Source organism: Pezoporus wallicus, unplaced genomic scaffold (assembly GCF_028554395.1).
Source record: "Pezoporus wallicus isolate ANWC-B61680 ecotype Strahan unplaced genomic scaffold, APGP_CSIRO_Pwel_v1 contig_8006, whole genome shotgun sequence".
Classification (NCBI taxonomy): domain Eukaryota; kingdom Metazoa; phylum Chordata; class Aves; order Psittaciformes; family Psittacidae; genus Pezoporus; species Pezoporus wallicus.
Genome location: NW_026635487.1, coordinates 1238706 through 1261244, shown reverse-complemented (window position 1 = coordinate 1261244; position 22539 = coordinate 1238706). Strand labels below are relative to the sequence as shown.

The window sequence follows — 22539 nt, the reverse complement described above, 5'->3', positions numbered from 1 at the left end:
AAAACAGATCTAGTCCCTGAATCAGACTACACAATGGAAAGCAGCAACATCATCTTTAGTCTGACTTCCTATCGCAGCCTACAGTCACCATGCATGTATCTTAAGATTACACCCTACACTAATGAATATATCCTTTTAGCAATGGCGTTTGCCTGAAACAGAGATGCTCAGCAAACGAGTGGAAGAACAATGGAAGCTAAAAATATTAAGGAAGCAAAAGTTAACAGTATTCTACATCCGTGGACCTTCTTCCCACTTTTTTTTTTCCACCCATAAATGCACCTGGTAATTACACCCTACAGCACAGATGACTAATCCCTGCCAAAATATTAGATGGCAATTTGAGATGAAAGTTGTTCTGAAGGTATCATTTACAGTACTCTTATTATGACCAGTGAAAAGAATACTACCGGTTTAATTGCCAAGGACTTTCTTTTCCTCTAAATGCAAAACATCCTTAAGAATGTTACGTAGGTTTCATAAATGTCTGCTTACAGTAGTTATTAAACGAGATTTTACGAGTCTGAATGAACACTGAATGAACTGCGATGCAAAAGCCAGCACTTGGTCAGGACAGAGGCCATTCCATAGGTAAAAGAGAGCACTCGGCTCCTCGTGGTGGATCTGGCCTTATAAACCAGAGTTGCACGTTATGCTCTTTAAGAACTGATTATTTTCAGTACCATGAAGGACTTCCCTCAAATTAGAACTAACATAGCAGGAGCAACCCAACTTCTAGAGCCTTAACCTTATTCTGCTTCCCTGTACTTGAACACACTCACGTGCTTTCTCCATTTCTACTTTAACAATCCATATGACTTAAGGCACTGGTCTTTATGAAGTTACTGTTCTTACTCCTTCTCACAGTCAAATGAACAATACAACCGAGGTCTCCCCATCTTTAAAATCAAACCTTTCTATAGCATTGAAAAGGCCTGCATGCAAAGCTTCCTGGCAAATACAAATAAGATACTACAGCTATAACATGACTTCTGTAGACTATAGACAAAAGAGTTAATTCAATAACCATCCAGTATTACCATACCTCCTAGTAAAGAGAATTTAAACTGCTTTGTGTGTAAGTTATGCAGGTAAGAAGGTGAGGACCCACTAACCTGTCTCAAATGGCAGGGAGAGAGCAAGTTGGTGATGGTGGCATATAGCCACACAGGAGATGCTCTTTAGGAAGAGCTCCCTCTCTAACAGCTGGCCCAAACTGCTCCCATTTCAATACTAATTTCCCTTCTCAGACAACTGTTGAATCCCTACATACACAACGCCCCCCTGATCTTTCTGCTGCAGTACCACAGTTGGCCAAATCATTTATTATAACACTAAGGGAACATGTGCAGACTGCAAGTGTAAACACAAGTCAGTGAGGAAATGCAAAGCTACAGACATGACACCAGGCAGAGCATGCTCCGAGCCAAAAGGGAGAGCAAGGTTACACTGAATCCTGCATTAATGACACCTATATCAACAGACATGCTTAAAAGCACTATGCCCTGTGTTAGAAGATGGCTACAGATATAAATACATACTTATAACTCAACAGGAAACAAACCTCTCTCAGTTTAAAGTTCCTCCATCCTTCTAATTTTGTTATGTTGGGAAAATCCTGACTTTCACATCACTTCTAATAGAAGTTCAGTTTCTTTAAACACACAGATTGATGAAAAGGACTGCAACATACCAGAAACATGACAGTTTGACTAGGCAAATGGAATTCTACTTTCAGCATAACTGGGAAATACCACTGAATTAATTCCATAGGTTATTAAAAGCATTGCTTGGTAAAAGCCAGCTGAGAGATTATTTTGGTTTTAACTCCAGAATGTGCCAAATAATAGCTGAGATTTTTGCCTCCTTTCCACCAGGTACTTGTATTCCTTCAATTTTACTCCAGAATTAACTCAGCAACACCGCTGCTAGTAAAAATCATTAACGTATCAATGCTTGGCATAGGAAAATCTCATTAAGTGAGCTAAGGAATTGTAAGAACTCATGCTGAATTGAAACAACTCGTCGTATTTGAATGCATACAGTTTAAGTGTCATCTGAACTGATCAAGTGGCAAAAACATGCTCTCTGCGTATCGAACACAAACAAAATCCCTTACCTGATGGCTGGGTCCGACTCTGATTTCACCTTGGGTACTGTTTAGCCTCCTATTACATAAAGAAAAAAACAGTAATGAGAATGAATCCTATTACAGGTTAACGCACGGGAAATACCATGGTCCTCATAAGCATCTTCTGGGTCGGTTTCATTTTGAAAGAGAAAATATCTTAAATAAAAATATTTGGGGCATTAATCTTTAAGGAACAGAGCTCTGCGCTACCAGGATTGCCAAAGCTAATTAGAACCACAGACTGGTTTGGGTTGGAAAGGACCTTAAGATCATCCAGTTCCAACCCCCCTACCATAAGCAGGGTTACCTTCCACTAGACCAGGCTGATCCAAGCCCCATCCAACTTGGCCTTGAACACTGACAGGGATGGGGCATCCAGCGCCTCAGCACCCTCACAGTAAAGAACTTCTTTGTTTTATCTAACCTGAGCTTCCCCTGTTTAAGCTTAAACCCATTCCCCCTTGTCCCATCACTACAGTGCCTGATGAAGAGATGAAAACTGACCTTCCAAGACTCCTGTAAATAGCATTAAAGACCACAACCAAACCCAAAGAATTTCAATGAAGATGAATATTCTTCCTTTCCTATAAATTGTTCCTATTTAAACAGACATCTTTTATTGATATTCTGCATATTACATTAAAAGAATGACAAAAGTCAGAGCTGTTAAAAGACAAACTTTTGATTTTAGCACTTGAATAACTGCAAGACATTTAAAGTGAGTCTCAACACTAACCTAAGAGATCACCATCTTTAATCTGGAAACAGGCTGGAATTCATCTGGCAATTTGCTGTTACAGGAATAATGATGACATTTTACAAGTAAGCTGCGGCCCTGCAGGGTTTCTGCTTCATCCTGCTGTGCTCACAGCAATGGCTGAGAAAGAGCTCCTTTAAACTTCCAAAATTGAGATTACAGCTATAAACCGCTTGCCCTGAGCAAAACTAATGATGGAGAGCCCAAACCATTAAACACCAGTGAAAGTCATACATGCTACTGGAGAGGTTTTGGGGTATCTTTATGAGCATCTGACAGGGAAGGTACATATGTGCATTAAGTCAAACTTCACCTCGCTGACCACTCTGTTATTCATTGGTGCACAGTGGTTAAACCACAGCAGCGAATCCGAATGGGCCCTGTGCAAGACAAGACGACAGGAGAACCTGTCAGACAGGAATGCCCACAGGTTTTGTAATCCTCAGTCTCACGTTGCCTGTGCAATGCTGCCTTCCCTCTAAAACACGTGCCAAAAGCCTCCTGAGCACGTCAGAATGTTTTTCTCCAAGTGCATAGCTCCGCAAGACAGGATCTGACACCGTCCTCTTGTTCTCAGGTTATGCAAAGAGATGGCTGAAGTGGAAAATCAATGTTATATTTACACTATATACATTACATACCAGGGTGCATTTTCTCAGCTACAAGGTGGCAGGATTGTCCCTGCGAGGAATGAAGGGGAAGTGGATAACAGAACACGCTGATGCTCTTCCTTTATTCCCACAATTCATTTTAAAGCCATGCACATCTCTACCAGTGCAAGCCAAACATCAAACATGTCTATGCAGTACCTGCCAGCTCCAACACTTCACCAGCTAAAGGCTGCCCAAGGAGGTTTTGTTATGCAACAGAAAACTAAGCTGTTTTCCGATAGGAAAAACCACAGCACTCCCAACATCCCCTCAACTCCCAATTTCTCTGGCTGCATCACACTGAATACGATAAAGGATTTAAGAATCAACGGTGATTACAGGATGGTGAGGCATCAGTAAGCAAAAAGAAAAGCAAAGTTCTGGAGGGACTTTTGCTCCTAACAGTTCATGTGGAGTTAGGTGGGAAGAATGAAATGAGGATCAACTGTCGAGAGAGACATTTCTGAGTGCTTTTCATTGCTTTTCACCATTTCCTGATCATATTCGCATCCTAAAGGTGCTCCCCCTCCAAAAGGTGAGGCTGGGCTGAATGAGGCTGCTCAGCAGCTTGCACTACACCCCACTATGAGGCTTTCAGAAGGGCACCGAGCTGATGGCTCTGCAAGGGCACCCAACCTGTTAAATCGTTTTGACTGCTTCCCCATCCCCAGGAACGGGTTTGCAAATGGAAAAGGAATTCTTGCTATGGAAACTAAACTGTGCTGCAGGTTTTTAAGCTAAATTATATTGGTGGAGAGCAATTACAATAATAATGGCACGACACTCGGTGTTTATTCTATGGGAAAGAAATAAGAAAGAGGCCCCAGCACCGTATATGAAATCCGACACAAAAGGAACGGATGTAACAAAGCAGTATCCATAGCAACAACAACTTAATATTTCAGTCCTCTTCAGCTGCAGTGGATTAAATATAATGACAAGATGTTCCCTTTGAAAAGTAACCTGTTGCCATGGCAACGTTGTATTCTGCAAAGTAAACAGGGGCTGGTCAGAAAGGAGATGGAAGCTGGCGATGGAATATCAAAAAGGCAAGAAGCTGCTGTAGCAGCGCGAGGCAGGACGAGCACACGCTAATCTGAGAGGGGCTGGCTCCAAACAGCTCCCAGAGAAGAGAGAGGATGTTCAGTTCAATCACGCTTTGTCCTTTCCATTCAAAAGCAACAGGGGAGGTTGGAGGTTCAAGGCCAAAAGCGGCAGCACTGAGAGGGAGCAGTTCAGAGGTGAGGATGAGAAAGGAATAGGAGAGAGCACAGGGTGGTGCAGAGCTTTAATTTATCAGCCTGAGAAGGAAGGGAAGAGAGGAAGGCAGGCTGGCAACAACTCAGCATGATTTCTAACACAGAAGCAAGATTAACTCTCCCTGTTTATAAAACAGACTGGTTTGGGTTGGAAGGGACCTTAAAGCTCATTCAGTTCCAAACCCCTGCCATAGGCAGGGACACCTTCTGCTGGACCAGGTTGCTCCAAACCCCGTCCACCCTGGCCTTGAACACTGCCAGGGGATGATTCTCTTCAGAGCTCTCCAAAAAGGGTTTTCAAAACCAACATGCTACAAACCACTGCAACACCTGCATATCACCAACCCAAACCTGAGTACGCAAAGGAAGTCGCAACAATCAAACCAGAAGCACTAGAGCAGTGTGAGGAGCATTCAGCATCCTGCAATACAGCCTGTAGGGAGGGATGGGGCTCTCTGAAGTTGAGACCAGAAGGGTACCAGCATCGTGATCACCGTGCATTCAGCCCTCACAGCGAGCACAGATTGTGTGCAAAGCCAATCAAAATAGGTCAATTTTCTTATATGATGAGAGATTAAAATAGGAAAGACACAGCTTAAAGCTAGGATACGCAGAGGGGGGTGGTTTGTTGGTTTTAATAAGCAACCTTATGAAATCTGGGGTTACTTACAAAGCCTGGTAAGAAAATCAATGGCTTACTAAATAAAACCAACCCCAGATTAGCTATAGGCATTACAGGCAGAAGAGCTCATAAATTGCAATTGTACACTGATGTAACCAGTCACTATTATTGGCAAGATAATCAGTTGCATAAATTGAAAGCACAGTACTTGTAAGGCAATTCTTACAGATTTGAGAGGTCTGCAAAATTAAGATGAAACTGAAGAGGTTTGGGGAGAAAAAGTCTCAAGAAAAGGGCTTTTAAACACAACTCCTTTTATGCAAATGGTCCAGTACCCAAGATGAAATAAAAAAAGCTCTTCAGAAGCAGTTCTGCAAACATCTGGCAAGGATCATTTTGTTCCATCTCCAGAGGGACAAAACGGGAGAGAACAGAATTACTGCACTCTGACTTCAGCTGGTTAAGAAGTAGTTTATCAAGGCCTGAAAAGGACTGGCATTCCATGCCAGAGATCCATGTGGCAGGACATTCTGTTTCATTTTATCCCATGCTTCCATGAAACAGAATTCAGACCTTCCCTCAGCACTCTCCTCCCTCCCTTCGCAGGCTCTGTCTGCAAAGACTTAGCTGTAAAAAAAGAGCTTTACATACATTTGCTCCTCTGAGATTTCACCACAGTGATGCAAAATAGACTGCCCACAAACACAATAAGCCTCTGCCATACATCCCAGCTCTACCTTCCTCCAAGCACCTGCTTATGGGCACTGCCGGGAGACAGGATGCTGAGCCAAATGGATCCTCAGTTTGACCCAACACCCCCATTCTTATGCATGCTATGTTCTCACACCACAAGTTCAAAAGACAATAGGGGCAATCCGGTTTAGGCAATTCAATCTTTAACCAAAAACCCCACAACTAACACAGGTCTGTGAGTTAGGTGCCTAACAATACCTGAATTGGCTCCCAACCCCCAAAGACAACTACATTACATTGGTTTCTTTTCATTATATGGGCACCAACACCAATTTATGGATTAAAAAATGGCTTTTTAGCTTTTCCCAACAATTAGAAACATAGAAAAGTCAGGGATGGAAAGGACCTTAAGATCATCACGTTCCAACCCCCTGCTACGGGCAGGACACCTCACACTAAACCGTATCACTTTTCTACCTTTAAAAGATTTTACTTTAAGTTACCTGTGTCCAGCTAGCACTTAGGGCCTTAAACCTCTTTCTTTAAGCAAGGTTTTTAAATCCTTTTATATCCATTTCTAGAAGTAGCATCCTAATGCTCAGAAAACATTCTTGCTAATGGTGAGCCTCTAGTAAATCAAAGTGTTGTTTAAACTATGTTGTAACTGTGTTGTAATAAAGACATTAACATGCAATTTTGTGTTCCAAGTGAAGAATCAAACCTGAATTTCAGGCAAATGGACCTCTATGGGAACATTTGGAGTGATTGCTCAATCTGCACTAGGAATGGATAAACATGTACCAACATCTGTACCTTCGGGACAAGCTCAAACCTGCTGAGTGATTGCAGAGTCACAACTTGAAGGAAGTAGAGGACAGTGTTCTGCACCCCTGCTGTTTGGGACAGGAAGTGATTGCAAAGGCTGAGTCAAACAGGGAAAGCTTTCACAAGATAATGTTGGTTTTCATCAAGTTTATATATGAGGAAAAAAGGACTAAGCAGCCCTTAGAAGCACTGTCCCCTACTCTAAAGGGAGGATGGAAGTGATTGTAGCAAAGCCATTCTGGGGCACAAGTTATTGCACAGGAAATAAGCATCCCCTCCACATAGGAATTATCTGTGTAATATTTAGCTTCTAGATTTCACTGATCACCTCTCTAATACTTGGCTTCTGCTATTTGTTTGCTCAAATAAGGAAGACATCACTATGTTGATCAAAAGCTCAAAACAAATGGAAGTAGTGGGAACCTTTACATGATGCAAAGGTTTTCATCTGGTCTACACGCAGTTTTAATAGAACCAGTATCTTACTTATTTACAAGCAACATTTACACTGTTAAGTAAAAATGTAAAGGAATTCAGCACAGAATTCTGTTGCTTTATGTGTTTATCCTGTGTAGCTTCCAAAATGGCCAGGCAATACCTCCATACTAAGCAAACCTTCACTATTAAAACACACTCTATGCTACACCAGCACCATTTCTTCAGCACACATACGCAGGGCAGTGGAACCAGGCAGCAGCCTAGCAGTTAATTTCTCCATAACACTTCATCAAGGTAGATGCAGTGATCTACCACTCAGCTCGCCTGACAACACAAACCTCCAGCTGCTTTGACTAGCAGATACACGGAGAAGCAACAGCATGTGGTAAAGGTGATAAGCATGAAGAATGGGAAGCATAAAATACGCTTGAAGATATACCTGGTTCTGCCATACACCTGGAAACACAAAGCTCTAATTAAAACAAATTGCAGCCTAAAGAATTGGAAAGAAGAGGGAAGAGGTAATCTTACTGCTCATAGTCTTGAGAAAAGCTGAAGTGAGGCCAGAATAAAGAGAAGAGTCACTATCAAGTATCTGGCCACTATTCCTTCATCCAAAGGACAAAATACAAGCGCTTCCATAGTGATTTTCTAACTTCAAACAGTTATTTGAGGTGGAACTAACTCACCAGACCACCTATCAACTGTCTCTGAGCTTGAGAGCATCTCCTGGGCACCCAGCCAGCTGCAAACTTCACCACTATGAGTAACTATGGGAGCACGCTCCCAGTCTGATCAAGGAGAAGGGGTCTTCTCAGCACACCAAGCATCTCTCTAGTACCACAGATAACTTGTAGCAGTCAGCTTTATTTCTACTTCTACCACAGGGGTTTTCTGCTTTGGTTTCTTATGGTGGTGGGGGAGTGGTTTGGGGGGATTTTGTTGGTTGGGGGGGGGGCTCCAGGAGGTTGGTTTCCTATTTGTTGTTGCTTTATTTAAGCCAAAGCACAAACCTGAGGAACCGCTCTCCTTACAAACCTGCTGACCCATCCCTCAACTGGCAACAGAGGGGAAAGTCGAGGCATGCGGAAAGGCAAAACTGAGACCTCAAAAGGTGCTGGTGCTCTGCTGTGAGAGGAGTGCTGCCCCAGGGGATGAAAACAGCTCACAGGACACCTCAGGCATCCTTCAGGGGGGTTCTGGGAGCCAACACAACCAACAGCACAGCCTCAAGTTCTCACATGCAAGTGATGAAATGAAGAATCCCTTCTTTGGCCCGTTATTCCAGAAGCGTTTGTTTTGCCAAATGCAGTATTTTTGTCTGAAAATGAGACTTCATTCTGGAACAACCCAGATGTGGTTTAATCTTTTCCCACCTGTGCTATTCCACAGTAACCTCAGAGCTTTGAAAAATAAGCGTGACCAACTTTTCAGTTTAAGTTTGGAAGTGGCATTCTTTGCAAACCTTTATCACACAAAAACCAGCACCAAGCAGGCTGCTTTATGCCCTTCCCATCCCTTAATGCATTCTCTCCTTGCTTATTAATCTACATTTAAAGTAAGTGTTAAGCAGAAGGTGTCCTACCCCTGTATTCCTGCAGAGCAATGCTATATCCCTGCACATATTCAAGTAGCTCCTTTATTGGGAGTGCTTTTAAAGCCCACAGGGACACCCCTTTTCCATTGACTTTCCAGACTGAAGTTCAAGGGGGTCGTGCTCTATAACCATCAGCACAACTCTGCTTCAGCCAAAGGCATAAGTGAGCAGGGATCCACACTAAACACGTGGCCTTGATTTTTATGCTCTCCAGGTATAAAACAGAAGCTGAAAAGGGAATGACAGTTCAGACAGCAAGCAGATATGGACGTGGCACTAATATGGGCAAAACTATGCCGTCCTATTCATCATTCATACCTCGGCTTCCGACCAGAGCCAGCAACGCACACTGCACAGGGGAATGGCAATGCGGGCAAGGCTCAAAGTCAGCCTTCTGCTGCGAAGCCCCAGAGATGTCACTGAGCAGCACGAGCCATCCTGGCCCCTTCACACCCAACACGCTCCAGGGACCCACTAACAAGTTGCTCTGATGGAAGTACTTGCCCTCAGCAACAGCCCCATGGTGCTGGGATCGGTTCTGCAGGCCAGAGGGCTACAGCACCCGCGCTTGCACAAGCTCAGATGCTACCGAGCATGAGAACACGCTGCAGAAGGAAGTTTGCTCCCATTCAACACACCCAAGTCCTTACAAACCCATTTGTATTTAGCAGTGACAAGTCACCGACGGCTGCCCTCACAAGGGCCTCAAACCCAGCTGCAACCAGACCCTCATCACACAGAACGGCAGAGCCCGAGCCCAGTAACATCGAGTGTTTGGGTGGCCTGATCAAGCCGCAGCCTCCCTCCCACAGCCTCCATGCCACAAGCTCCTCAATACACAAGCCTGCTGCTGCATTTCAGATGCAGGTGCCTGACAAGCACGCACACCCATGCTGACTACTTCTTTTTCCCTTAACACTGGAGGAAGTGTCAGCCCCTCCTCAGAGCAGCCAATGGATCTGAGACCCTCCCTGGAACATCACCTGAACACCCTGTTGCAGGCCCAAGCATTCTCTAACAGCCACCTCGGTCCCTGCATCCCGGGGAGGGATGCAGGGGGAGGCTCTGCAGCTCCCTCCGGACCTGCCGCGGGGTTGGCACACAGAGAGCACCACTGAAATGAGAAGTGCACCACGAGGGACAATAAGGTATATAGAGATATGTATAAGCCCGCAACAGCTTCAACGTTTTGGTACATGCACCCCTCAGGCAGCAGATCCCCTGCTCAGTGCCCTCATGCACCGCACGAGCAAAGCTGATGGGATTACAAGGTTCTGAGGAGCATGCAACAGCAATGAAATGATTTCATAAACACTGCAGAAGGCACACATAACAGCAAAAATCAGCATCGTTCAGGGGAGGCCAGGGTGATGCAGCCTACCTGCAGGGGCTGAATGGATCATCCATGACTATGACAGGCTCTTGTGGGTTTAGATGTATTCCTGCACCCTCTTACTTAACAGCTAAAACTCTGCCTTTCCCACTCTACCACCTCAAAATGGAGGCACATGCAGTCTGAGAGACCTCAGAGAGCTTCCACTGAGCTTGTGCTATGACCTAAGCCTGCACGCAGAACGCAGAAACTTCGCCCTCGGACTGCCGGGACTGAGCATGTGCTGTGACCCTCCCTCAGCCACCCCGTGCCTTCCAACGCAAGCAATCCCGAGCCTGCTGCTTCCGTAAATAAAGCAGGGAACGGCGGAGGCAGCTCCCGTACCCGAGCCAGCGCGCAGGGAAGTGGGGCCTTCGCGAGGGGATCTGGTACAGCCAACGCTGCCGAGCGCAGCGGCTCCGCGCCTGCAGAGCTCCCTGCCAGCGCTTCTTCTATGCATACACACAGATGTGGTCTCCAGGCAGAAATAGAGTGATTTAAGAAAGGCTCCTAAAAGCTGCTTTTACCTACTTGGCGATGAGCTCTAGACAAAACGACATTAAAAGGCTTTCGAGGCTCGCACACATGCGAGCGACAAAGCTCCACGTTTCAATACGGCATTGATTTGACTCGCAAAATGCCTTCGCTCGACCTGCGCTGTGTGAGAGCATCGAAAGGATGCGTTAAAAAGCATCTAAAGGATGTCTTCACAGCAGCACGGCCGTTGCTGTTTACAAGCAGGTGTGAAGGCAAGGTGAACCCGCGGGGAGCCAGACTTGACTCACTGCTTGAACCTCCTTCAGCACCTTCATTTTTGGTCTTCCTGTTTATTAATGTAGCTTTCAAAATGATTCTTAGCTACTCATTTAAATGCAGGTAATATCCCTCTCAGAGCACAAAAGGCTTTCATTAGTGTACCTGGCCTCCATTTTAGAGCCTGGAGATGCCTGAACTCGAGGTGAGGATAGAAAGGGCTAAATGTCTCCAGTGCTGCATTTTACAAGACAGAAACACTGAGCAAAACACATCAGGCCCCATGAAAATCCCAAACTTTCTCTCTTCCAGCAATCCCGCAAGAAAGTTTTAATATAACATAGGTGCATACACCTTTGCTGCCCATATTATGTTATATCCCATCCTCTCCTTGGGAACCTGCACCTGTGGCTCCTCCAATGAGCCTGCAATAATGATTCTTACATTCAGGAACTGGAACATTTCAGCCTCTGTGGCCCTGCTGGAGCTCTCTGATGCCACCAAAGCTCATTCATAATGGGAAGGAGCGAGTCCCAAAGATACAGGGTAGAGGGGCTTGGCTTACACTGGCACAAAACACATTTAAAACCAACCACGGCAGAAGTTCCTATGGTTTCTTTAACTACTAAGCTATACCAGGCTACGTATTTAAACCTTCCAGAAGCATAAATGAAGCTTCATAAACTACTTTTTGAAAGAGAGATAAACCCACCATAGCATTCTATGAGCTCATTTCTGTTATAAGATATTACAGGAGGCCACGCACCCAGAACAGGACTGTCTGAGCATGTTTTGCAGACTAGGAAAAGATGATTACCCCAAATACGCTGGGCAGCCTTTACCAGCAGATGGATTTAGGCAACACTCACAAGGCCAAATGCATCTGGTCTTGATTTCAGCTGCAGCTCAAATGCATTGCTGGGGGTTTTGTTGCTGTTCTGAAACGGGTTTACTCTCCTGAAGTTCACATCACGAATGTGAGCAAAAGTTGTCAGCTTTTATGCCACCCTCCAAGTTCAGTGATAAACTGAGATATGGCCATATAAAAATAATGTATTCCAAATGATATTAATAATATGAGGCAGGAAGAACAACCTGAGGAAGTTATACATCCATTTACCTAATGAAAGCGGGTTTTATCTGCTTAAAAGGAATCAGCTGCACTTCAGTGCATGACAATACCTACTGACATAAAGTGAGTGTGCTCAGCACCTTCCATACTTCTTTCCCAGGGATATCAGACAAGGAGTGATACAAAACAACTTTGCTTGTAACTTCGTAAGACATCCAGAAGCCATCTGTTTCACATCACATGGGCACACCATACAAACAGCCCCCAGTATCCCCCATCAGAAGGATTCCTGGTTGTATTTAAAGCTGCTAAACCTATTTAAATAAGGCTTGTGATACACTGTAGGAACTGTCTTTTATAAACAAAGTGTACCACGAAGTGTCACAGTGTTCTACTGAGTCTGGTTGGAGACATAAGGATGGATACATCATTTATGATCTTGATCATCATTTCACCCTCTATCACTGCCCCAGGCACTATTATACGCATAGAGACAAAATACTGTGACTGCTAAAAATTAACCAGAGGAAAGGATCCCAACAGAGCTCTGCAGATCACGTTTCGGTTGTAGATAGCAATTTATCATTCAACTACATCTTTTCCCAAAGGGCAGCATTAAGAGGAAGCTTTGACAGCCCTGCTTACACACAGCTCCACGCTGGCTTCTTGACTTGGTAAGAATATACACTACTCAACCTGGCTGCAGACCTTAAACTTGTACTCTACTCACTCTGCTTTCCATTGAAAAGAGGGGGGGGAAGGGGAAAAGAAGAAGAAAGAGGCTCTTGATTCAGACTTTCAACAGGAATCCCCTTCCAGACAACCTAACATCATGAGACATGAAGGGTAAGAAAGAGCAAGTCACTTCACTCCTCTCAGAGACACACCAATACTCACGTAACTCATAACGGCACTCAACAACACTTTTATAAAGGAAAAATAAGAGGAAAAATAAAGGAAAAATAAAATAGAGGAAAAATAAAGGAAAAATAAAGGAAAAATAAAATAAAGGAAAAATAAAAAGAAAAGAAAAATAATAAAGGAAAAGCAAATATTGTGGAATAAAAGCACAGACAAGAGCCTGGTCTTCCCAAACCAACTATTCCATAAAGTCAGCTGTGCCTTGTATGTGCGGTAATATTTGGTTCTACAATGTAAAACAACGTTCTGGAAGAGGAATTCAATTGTGATTCATGGCCATGAAAACTGTTCGTGGAATAGTATCTGGTTATTTCTCGTTCCAAGTGAAAAACCAGCAGCATTTAGATCTATGCACATTTACAAGTGTCAGTGTCAGACACAACCTCACAGTGTATTTACTTACTCCTGAGAGCAAAGAACTGATCGCCTGGTACATGCCAGTACCCTACAAACCAGGCTAATACCAGCAGCAGCATTCGGCACATCTACACCCTTGAGTAAGGGCTCAAAGCTGTGTCTGTAAGTCCATGCATGATCCCGGAGTACAAGAGGAAAGACTGGAATAAGTCCTTGCCTGAATCAGCTACATGTGGCCCTATACGACAGACAAGGTAAGAATTAGACTTGCAGTAAGGGAGTGGTAAGATGCGAGATGCTGAAAAGCAACCGTCTGTGGTCAAGCAGCATGTGAACAGCATTCCCAAGCCTTACTGCACCTCTCTTTTTAACAGGCAGAGCTGACTGCTGACTCAAATATCAAATTCAACAGCTTAACTCAAGCTGGTGCAGCTACTGATTCTCTTAAGTGGTACATCAGGTCTGTTTGTCCATTAATGCCTGCTGACTGCTGCTCTAGACACTTCAAAATGCTTCTAAACTCATTTCAGGGCATATACAATTCACCTAACATTCCTGCTCTAATAAAGCACTGATCTCAGCTGGCCATCTGGGGAAGCCACAAGTCTGAGTGGGATTCCACCTTAGTGGAATTAGTCGGTGTCAGAGCAGTCACTGCTCTGAAGAGACATGGAATTAATTATCTGGAAGTACTTAGCATAAAATGAGTTTTCTTTCTCAGCTGCCTATAAAAGCTTAGTGGTTGCATTCCACACTCTTGAGAGCAGCAACGTGACATCAGGACTGCTTAGTAGGCTTGATTAACACTCCAGTCGAGGTGCTAACGCCAGCCTCTAGCTTGGAGATTAGTTTAGGTTTTTACTCCGCAATCAGATGTTTCTCACTAATGTGAGAATTACTCATAGTGTGTAACCTTTTATCAAACTCTGTAGAGAAAAACACCCCAAAACAGCTTCATATTCACTGTAAGGAAGAAAATTAACCCAAAACACAGAGGTTTGCACCTCCAGACCACGGAATGATCAACACCAGGATCCTGGTTGCTATTTCCCAAGCAAGCTTTCAAATAAAGAAGGAAGGACAAAGCAGACTTTCCTTTACACACAGGAGGGCCTCTATACATCCACCACGCCAGTGCTTTGGATGTATTTGGGGTCTGGGATTTCTGTGGGTTGTTTTGTAACTAGAACACTTGAAAACATAGAAAAGAAATTCCCAAGCCACTGAGCTGCGTTTCAGAGGCCTGGAAAAGTATTGAGCATCTTAGGATGAACACAAAGTCAAGTCACTCAAACAGAAACACATTTGTAGATAAAAGCCACAGCTCAAGCTTGTTTGGTCTAAGAGTGTATCCTATCACACACTGCTACAAGACAATTGGGGGGGGTCACACCACAGTATCCTGAACCTACAACATGTTAGTACTTCAAGCTACCGTGAAACATCTTCCATCCTTCCCATGTGAAACGAAACATTATCAAAGTAGATGAAGTTGGAGACAAAGTATAGTTTATACAGACAAACCACCAAGAGGTCATCCTGGAATGCGTGTTACAACACTTTTACATCCGAAAGCAAAAAATCTATCTCAAATTAGGTACTCAAAGAAGCATGCGTTGTAAAGCAGTAGCAAACACTCAAAATCCATCTAGCAATCTCGACTCAAATCCTTTCTCTACATCTGCCCTCATTCCAAGACAAAACTCCAGACTTAACTAGAATGAAAAGCAAACCACAACACAAAGTGGCTGTAACCAAATGAAGAAAAACCTGCATTCTGAGAGCCCACTGGTGTGAGTAATTACCTGATCACTAAGTGCTATGCTCTGTCATTTCATTGATCGCTTCAGGGTCACTCGTTTTCTAATAGCTGGAAGAATTAACAGCTACTTCTACACAGAAAGTGGGTTCAAAACCACAGTGAGTACTCGCATAAATGGCATTTCATAAAAGAAATCATCCATTAAACACAGAACTTGGACACTAATACAAATAGTTCATTTAGCATTCACACCCTCAAAAGGAAAATGCACCACAGCAACATAGTTAAATACAGGCATCAAGCATGATGCTGAATATCAGATACAACACACTACCGACTTCATAAACGCCTCACCTTGTGGGACTGCTCCAAAAGAACACACCGATGATGTTACAGAAACATGTTAATATATTGCATTATAAAACATTACAGGATTTCAGGCTCTATTCCCAGAGCTCTGCACCGTGCACTAGCAAGATTGCCTCCTAGGGACTGACACTGATACCTGCTATGAATGCAAACTGAATCTATTCAGGGAGTTTACCTAATCCAATACCCCATCTCAGACATAAGGGCAGTTTAAGACACTTCAGAGCAAGGTAAAGGCAGCCTCATAAATAGGCAATTACATAATAATATGCCCACACAGGGAGTTTCTTCCTAACTGCAAGCAGTTAGTGGTTGGCTATGCCCTGAAGTATAAAGATTCCTATCTGCATTAAAAACACTAAATCTACCATGTAACAATTCAAATATTTATTCTTTATAGGCCTATCTAATCCCCACTTAGAAGAGTACTTTTCTCAACGGTATCTCTAGAAATCAAGGTCCACAGCTAATTGTTCTCTGCTCTGAAAGAAACAACAGAGCTTTCAGTCAGCACAGACCTTGCTGAGCCCCATTAGCTGCTATTCATCTTTTACTCAAGTGCTTGTGGAAATACACCCCTAAACAACAAACTTCTTACAGCCACTATTTGTAAAGCATTCTCTGGCTTTACAAAACTACATAAATGAAAAGATAAGAGCCGTGGTTTGGACCTGATGAATAATGAAGGTACAGCCCAGTGTCAGCTCTGCTTTGCAATCACAGCTGATGGAGGCTGGTTGGATGACTCCCTGCTGAACACATCTTCTTTAGATATTTATTAATTCCCAGAAACACCTTTCTCTACCTCTAATTTGCCCCAGGCCAGCAAAGCCTAAACTAAGAATTGTTGATACGGGACCCTATGTGAGGATTTACACATGAAAACATGATTTTCCACCCTTTAAAACTATCTATCTGACTTCTTAGGTGTGCAAGTTTCAACACTGCTTACTAGAAGCGAATTTAGGAAGCATTTCCAGGGGTGTGCACAGCTAAGAATTCCTGCTAATGACTGCAAGCATTAAATTCACTGTTTAAAACCCTGCTTTGAAGCAGTACCTTACTGACCCAGAGATGCTACCAGATGTCATGACCCACTGCACAGTTTTGTTACCTACTCCTATACATACACTTCACAGGAAGATGCAGCTTCTCCCTCACATTCCCTGCCACCCCATCTATCAGCATCATACTTGGTTTCAACCGTGAGTAGTTTTCCTGTTCCTACGGGCTCAGCTCAGTGGTAAAGTTTGCCTTCAAAAGTCACTTCACTTACCTTGTCTCTGGATTATAGCCCAGTATGTAGAAAAATGAATCCACTCGGGCTTTAAACTCTCTAGCAGCAAATATGTCCGAGAAATGGGAGATATTGCACTTCCCTCTGAAAGAAAGAGGGAAAATGGCATTAGAATTCAGTCCTGGAAAACCACGAGCTTAATTAAGTGCCACTGCAATCTGTGTACAAGCCCACAGACATCCTTCTGTTCTCATAAATGTCTAGGAGGTCATAAATATAAACCTGTTGTAACAAATAACCATGCAGATTCTTCCCATGGTGGAAAGGGAAGAAAATGCAGTTCCAGTGTCTCGGCTGGTGTTCTACAACCATTCATTCATTCGTTCTCATTCAGCCAACACCAGCCCTGAGGAGCCCAAGTTTCAGGTTAATGAACAGTATCTAACTTAGAAATCCAGCCCGAAATACGTTCTTTTCCAAGTTTTTACAGTCCTATCACATTTATGCTTTAAGGAAGCTTTGAAAATTGTACCCTTTGTATTATTTAGGAAGTCAGCTTTTGATTTAGAAAGCTAAATAAAACTGCAGTTTAATCGCACTTCCAAATCAAAAGCAACGCTACGCTGCTTTTAGCAATCCTAACAATGCGAATTCCAAGCACACAGAAGTTTCTTCCTTCTACTTTCGTACATAAAAGAGAGACATTAAAAGAAAAGAGAGGGGAGAAAAAGAGAAAAGAGGATTTATTGGCTTGTTCTAAACCCGACTGTTAATAATTTTTAACATGGTTTGTTGATGAAGTCATTATCCTTAAGGATGAGCATTAAGACGAGCTGTAAGAAGTCGCATCCCATTTCCTCAAGGGTTTCTTGGTCTGTTAATGTTCACCAGCTGCTGGGGTTTTGTCATTCAGTGCACTGCAGTTTGCTGCTGCCAAGTAAATCAGATCAGAAGCGGGCGCAGACAGACAGGCAAAGAATTAGCGCTTTTTATCTCAACTTGATGCAAAGCAATCAACAAAGCACAAGACTTTGCTCTTTTACAGGATGTCAAGCTTTCTGCTATTAACACACATCACATCTCTTTCCACTTCCTTTTACTGAACAGTCTTTGCTCTTATAAATAAGCTACGGGGCTTATTTAACGTTGTAAAAAGGTTTGCCAGTCTTGGTTAGAATTGAATGAAAAGTGCTTTTGCCACCAATCCCCCAAGATGAACAACTATTTTGCCTGTAATAATAGTGGATCTGCTTGCCCAGCCTTCTCAACAGAGCTTGAAAGCACCGAGTACTTGAAGAACAGCACTGGGAAGTTGAAACGCTAAGCCTGCTTTTCCTTCCTCATCTTCTCATGGTAAAGCACTTACTCAAGAGAACCTTGCCTTGCAACACCAGCTCTCTGATACACAACATCAACTACTACAGGTGAGGAAAAAGCATCCCAGAAGGACGACGGATGAATGAAGTTGCTGACTGGTTTAAGACAAAATCAGCGTGGCTGTGCTGGGAGCTGAGGCAGCACAAGTGTCCCTATGATTGCATCATTCTCAATCCATCACCTTCTGCCAAAGGACAAAGTGTTGCGCAGGTCATGCCAGGCTGGAATGGAACATTAGCAAGCTCTGTAACCCAGACATCACACAAATACTGATGAATTTCTTTTATCCCTGGTGGCTCGAGCCAGTTTCCTGGTTGAGTCATTTAGAAAGAACACGTGAAGGGGTAATTGTCTGGGTATCTCACATTAAATTCCCATTTTAAGGGTATTTTGGGGGAAAAGATTGCATTTCCTTTCAATAATTCATCTGACGATAAGGGTTTTCCTAATAAGCCTTGTATTATCTACAGTCATGAAAGCAGTACATATTGCTCATAGCATTTCAGACCAGCGCTACTACATATTACCCCAAAGCTTTACCACACAGGTAAGAAGGACGTGACTTTCATTGCACACTTCCCCAGGGATCTACAAGTATCCTGTAGTTAAATTTTTGCACTGGTTAGAGCAGAAAATTGCTAGTTACAATGACTGGTTTTATTTCCCAGTTTGTCATCAATTCATTGTGTGACCAGCGCCATTTGTTTGCAGAGGACAGGGAAATAATCTCGTATTAGAATAAATGAGAACTTCACGTTAAGCCTCCTTTCATGCATCACAACATATTCTGCCTACTTGGCGTTCTCAAGCTGGAAGAACACCACGTGCCATTACCCTGATGTTCATCTCGTACCCTGAAAATCACTGACACGGATTAATGGCAATTTGCTAGGAAAGAATCAGCAAAAAATATACTCTTTATCCTGCAAAAGTTTATCCTCTCAATCCTCAGCATCTTTAGATAACCATCTCCAAGCTGGTAAGAAATATTCCAAGTATGAAGAATCCAGAGCACAACAAAGCAACGGTGAAACCATCTGCCAAAGAGGAACAAAAGTTATCTGAAAGCTGCCTGTGCTGCGCGCTTCCAAACTACAAGATGACAGATAAAACATAGGACAGGCTGAGGGATTGATCAGTTTGATCTTCCAGGAGCTCTCACTCTTTATGGCAGGGGAGAAGAGAAGGTTATTTTTCAGGTTTGCTTGGTATACACATATATTGCATTTCTATTTTTCCATTCTTATCTTTTCTTTAACGATTACAACCCAGAAGGGATGCAGAAGAGAGGTTAAAACACTCCAGGGAAGACTCAAGTGTCTCTCTATTCAAGCAGACAGATTTCCAAGCCTGGTTCCACCAAGGCAGCCTACCTCCTGTGGCTTGTTTCTGAGCATGCAGGTTTCACATTGGAAGATGACCTTCTGTAGCTGGGAGAGAGCACTGTGGAATTCCAGGAGACTGCAGTGCACCACTGGAATTCTCCGTGTCCATAAAAGAAGCCTAATATGTAAATGAAAGCCTTCCTCCCACCCACAGAACAGAAGTTGCAGCCAGTTTGTCTTGCAGTAAGTGGCCTCGGCAAAAGGGACTCGGAACAAAACGTGTCTCCAGATGGTTGTGGTGAAACACCATCTGAGCGTTATTATCAGGGAGATTATTCAATTTGCATTCTGACAATACCCATGCGTGGCTGGCGTGTGGAAAACGTGCTGAAGAACAATGCCTCCCTGCTTCCATCTGAAAACATTTGGAAGAGACGGTGTATCCCCCTCAGCCTAGGCAAAGGTTAGGCACCTCGCTTTAAAACCTGGGGAGGAAAGAGAGCAGCAACCTCCCGGGAAGGGTGCATAGTGCAGGGAACAATACCGGGGTCCATTACCTCCTGTCTGTACAACCAGTTTTTAATGGAGCTCTTAGCTGAGCTGCAACAATGACAAGCGCCTCAGAGAGAAAGCCTTTAATGCAATTTGATCGGGGCAGCATCCTAACAGTCACTTTACTAGGAGGTGCTATTGTTAAGAGGGAAATCAAACAGGGAGGAGGGCCAAGTAGTATTTCTGCAAGAACCAGCAATAACCTAAATTGGCATTGATGGGGAACAATATCTTGTGAGCAACATTGATTAACCAAGATGAAAACGAGATTGGAGAATTACGGCGGCTTTTTGAATGGGAACAGATAACACAAGTTAATTACTGAGGAGAGAGGAGAAAGCTGAGCAGGATGTTAATGAGCCCCACACAAACAGAGAAAGCACCTCTCCCTCCATCTGGGTTTCCTCACCCACCTCAGGCACTGCACCGCATCCTCTGCGGCTTACCTGAGGGCAGCAGCGTGGTAGGTGTCAACATAATCTGAAATGAAGAGCTCTCGGTTCTTGATAACCGGGTCTGTTATAACAAGCTCTCGTCCAGAGTCTGCCAGAAAGCACAAACACAAACAGAAACCCACCAAGACGTTAGCTGGAGTCTGAAAGCATCTACCACTGACATTTGACAGGTAGTTTATTTACAGCGCAAAGCTTGAGGGTGTTTCTTAGATACACACTGCTCAGTGGTAAGATGACACACTCAGACTGTGTCCATCGCCTCTAAGGTATGGAAATAACGTGATACCCAGTTTTACACAGGGATTCTCGCCTGCCATAACTAAAGAACTGCTGAAGGGCTTTCAGGGCGCTAGGTGACACGTACTGACCGCTGTAAGTGGTCACTCCTGGGTGAGAGGAGCTGAGCAGGTCAATTTATCACTGACTTCTGTCTTCTGGGTGAAGATTTTGGTGGTTTTGCATACTTGACCTCAAATCTTCAAGTAAATCTTGGCAGTATTAACTGCTTAGTGCTCTGGCTTTGACACCAGTATTGATATCCACATTCAAACACAGGAAATCCTCAATGTTAATGAGGATTTTTCCATGACTTCTTTACAATGCCTTTGAAGAACACACAGAAATACTTATCCACACAGAGAGGAGTGTGACATAGAAAAGTCAAAGCTGCTCACTTTTGGATGCTGTGCCTATAATCCCAGGGTTAGAAGTTTCAAATATAGTAAGAGGAATGTTAGATTTGTGCAGCCTTTGCTTAAAGCCCACACAAGATGTCCCTAATGCCTGCAAAAAAAAAAAACTGGAAGCTCAACTTTGTGCTGTCATGAACCAAAAAGTTGCTGTGTTCCACATTTTAATCATCAACTTTTATCATCACAATTCACCTTGGAGTGTCTGCAGCATTTTAACAGTTGCCTCAAGGAAATTTCCTGGTAAGAATAGAAGCAAATGTTATGTCTCCCCTAGAGGCAAGAGATAAATGACATTGGAATATGTACTGAAGTCTCTTCTGCTTCTATGAAACCCAAGATCACATTTGTTTTTGCAGAGAAGAAGGGAAACCTCAGCTATGAGTGCTGCAGTTATGTCACTTACTGCAATATTAATCACAGTGAGTGTTCATAGGTGCACTGTAAAAGACTGGGCTCTCATGACACTATGGAAGGCCCACAAAAAATGGAAGAGATTCACAATTTCTTCATACTTGGTCCTCAGCCAGTTCAGTACCAGTGCACTGTCCAGAAGGCCTACAAAGGATCCAGTGTTATTTTTCTTCTCTATTCCCTTAAGGGCTTAGTGTAATACAGCACATAAGTTAGACCATACCTGATGTGCATCTGATTATAGCCATGGTTACAGGACGAGTTAGAGCAAAGCAGGTAAGAAACACCCTCGTCCAATCTAACACATTGTATTCAGCAGCAGTCCTTGCAGAAAGCAAGTAGAAGTGTTCTTGCTTTCTGGACTGTTAAAACTTCAGATTCAGAGTACAAGTAAAGGAGGCCTTGATCTGCAGAGTTTAACTTACCGTTCTCATTGTGTCTGTCCTGAACCAAATGCTGATAGACTGAATCTGGGACTTCAGACTGGCGATAGTACCATTTGACATTCATAAGGAGGTGGTCCCGTTTACTCTGAAAAAGAAGGTCTAAAGGCATTACTAAAAAGGAAAATCAGACCCCATCTGACACAGTCTTCTAAAGTATAAAATGTAAGATCCAAAAAGGAGGAAAACGTATTTCCGTGACAATGAAACAAGGGATACGTGCTATGACAAACTGGCTTTCAAACTAGACATAGGCAATGAGAACCTACTGCGTCAGCAGGCAGTTGCATCTCTGTGTGTATCTGACCAGCAAATACTCATCTATTCACTCACAAAACAGTAACCCAAGAGGAAGAAGGGATCAGAAAAGGACTGGCAATTTTGGCCTCATGCAGCATGATCTTAGCCTGCTCGTCTCTACAAACAGCAAGTATTTATGGCCAAACACAGCAAAAAGGACAGCAACCAT

The 22539-nt window shown here is 43.4% G+C and overlaps 1 protein-coding gene across 8 annotated transcripts in view; it reads right to left on the bottom strand.

Annotated features, from left to right (window-relative positions):
• The window catches only part of RERE (arginine-glutamic acid dipeptide repeats), a 222064-nt gene that overhangs the window by 85444 nt on the left and 114081 nt on the right, over positions 1 to 22539 (bottom strand). For 7 of the 8 annotated variants that reach the window (XM_057432133.1, XM_057432141.1, XM_057432172.1 and 4 more), the window contains 4 exons: positions 22053 to 22158; positions 20516 to 20612; positions 16855 to 16959; positions 2120 to 2168 (listed from right to left, as the gene is read on the bottom strand). In XM_057432133.1, the coding sequence (XP_057288116.1) occupies positions 2120 to 2168; positions 16855 to 16959; positions 20516 to 20612; positions 22053 to 22158 (357 nt within the window). Of the gene's footprint in view, positions 1 to 2119; positions 2169 to 10353; positions 10555 to 16854; positions 16960 to 20515; positions 20613 to 22052; positions 22159 to 22539 lie in introns of those variants that run through there. The other variant, XM_057432197.1, reaches the window with a different exon arrangement.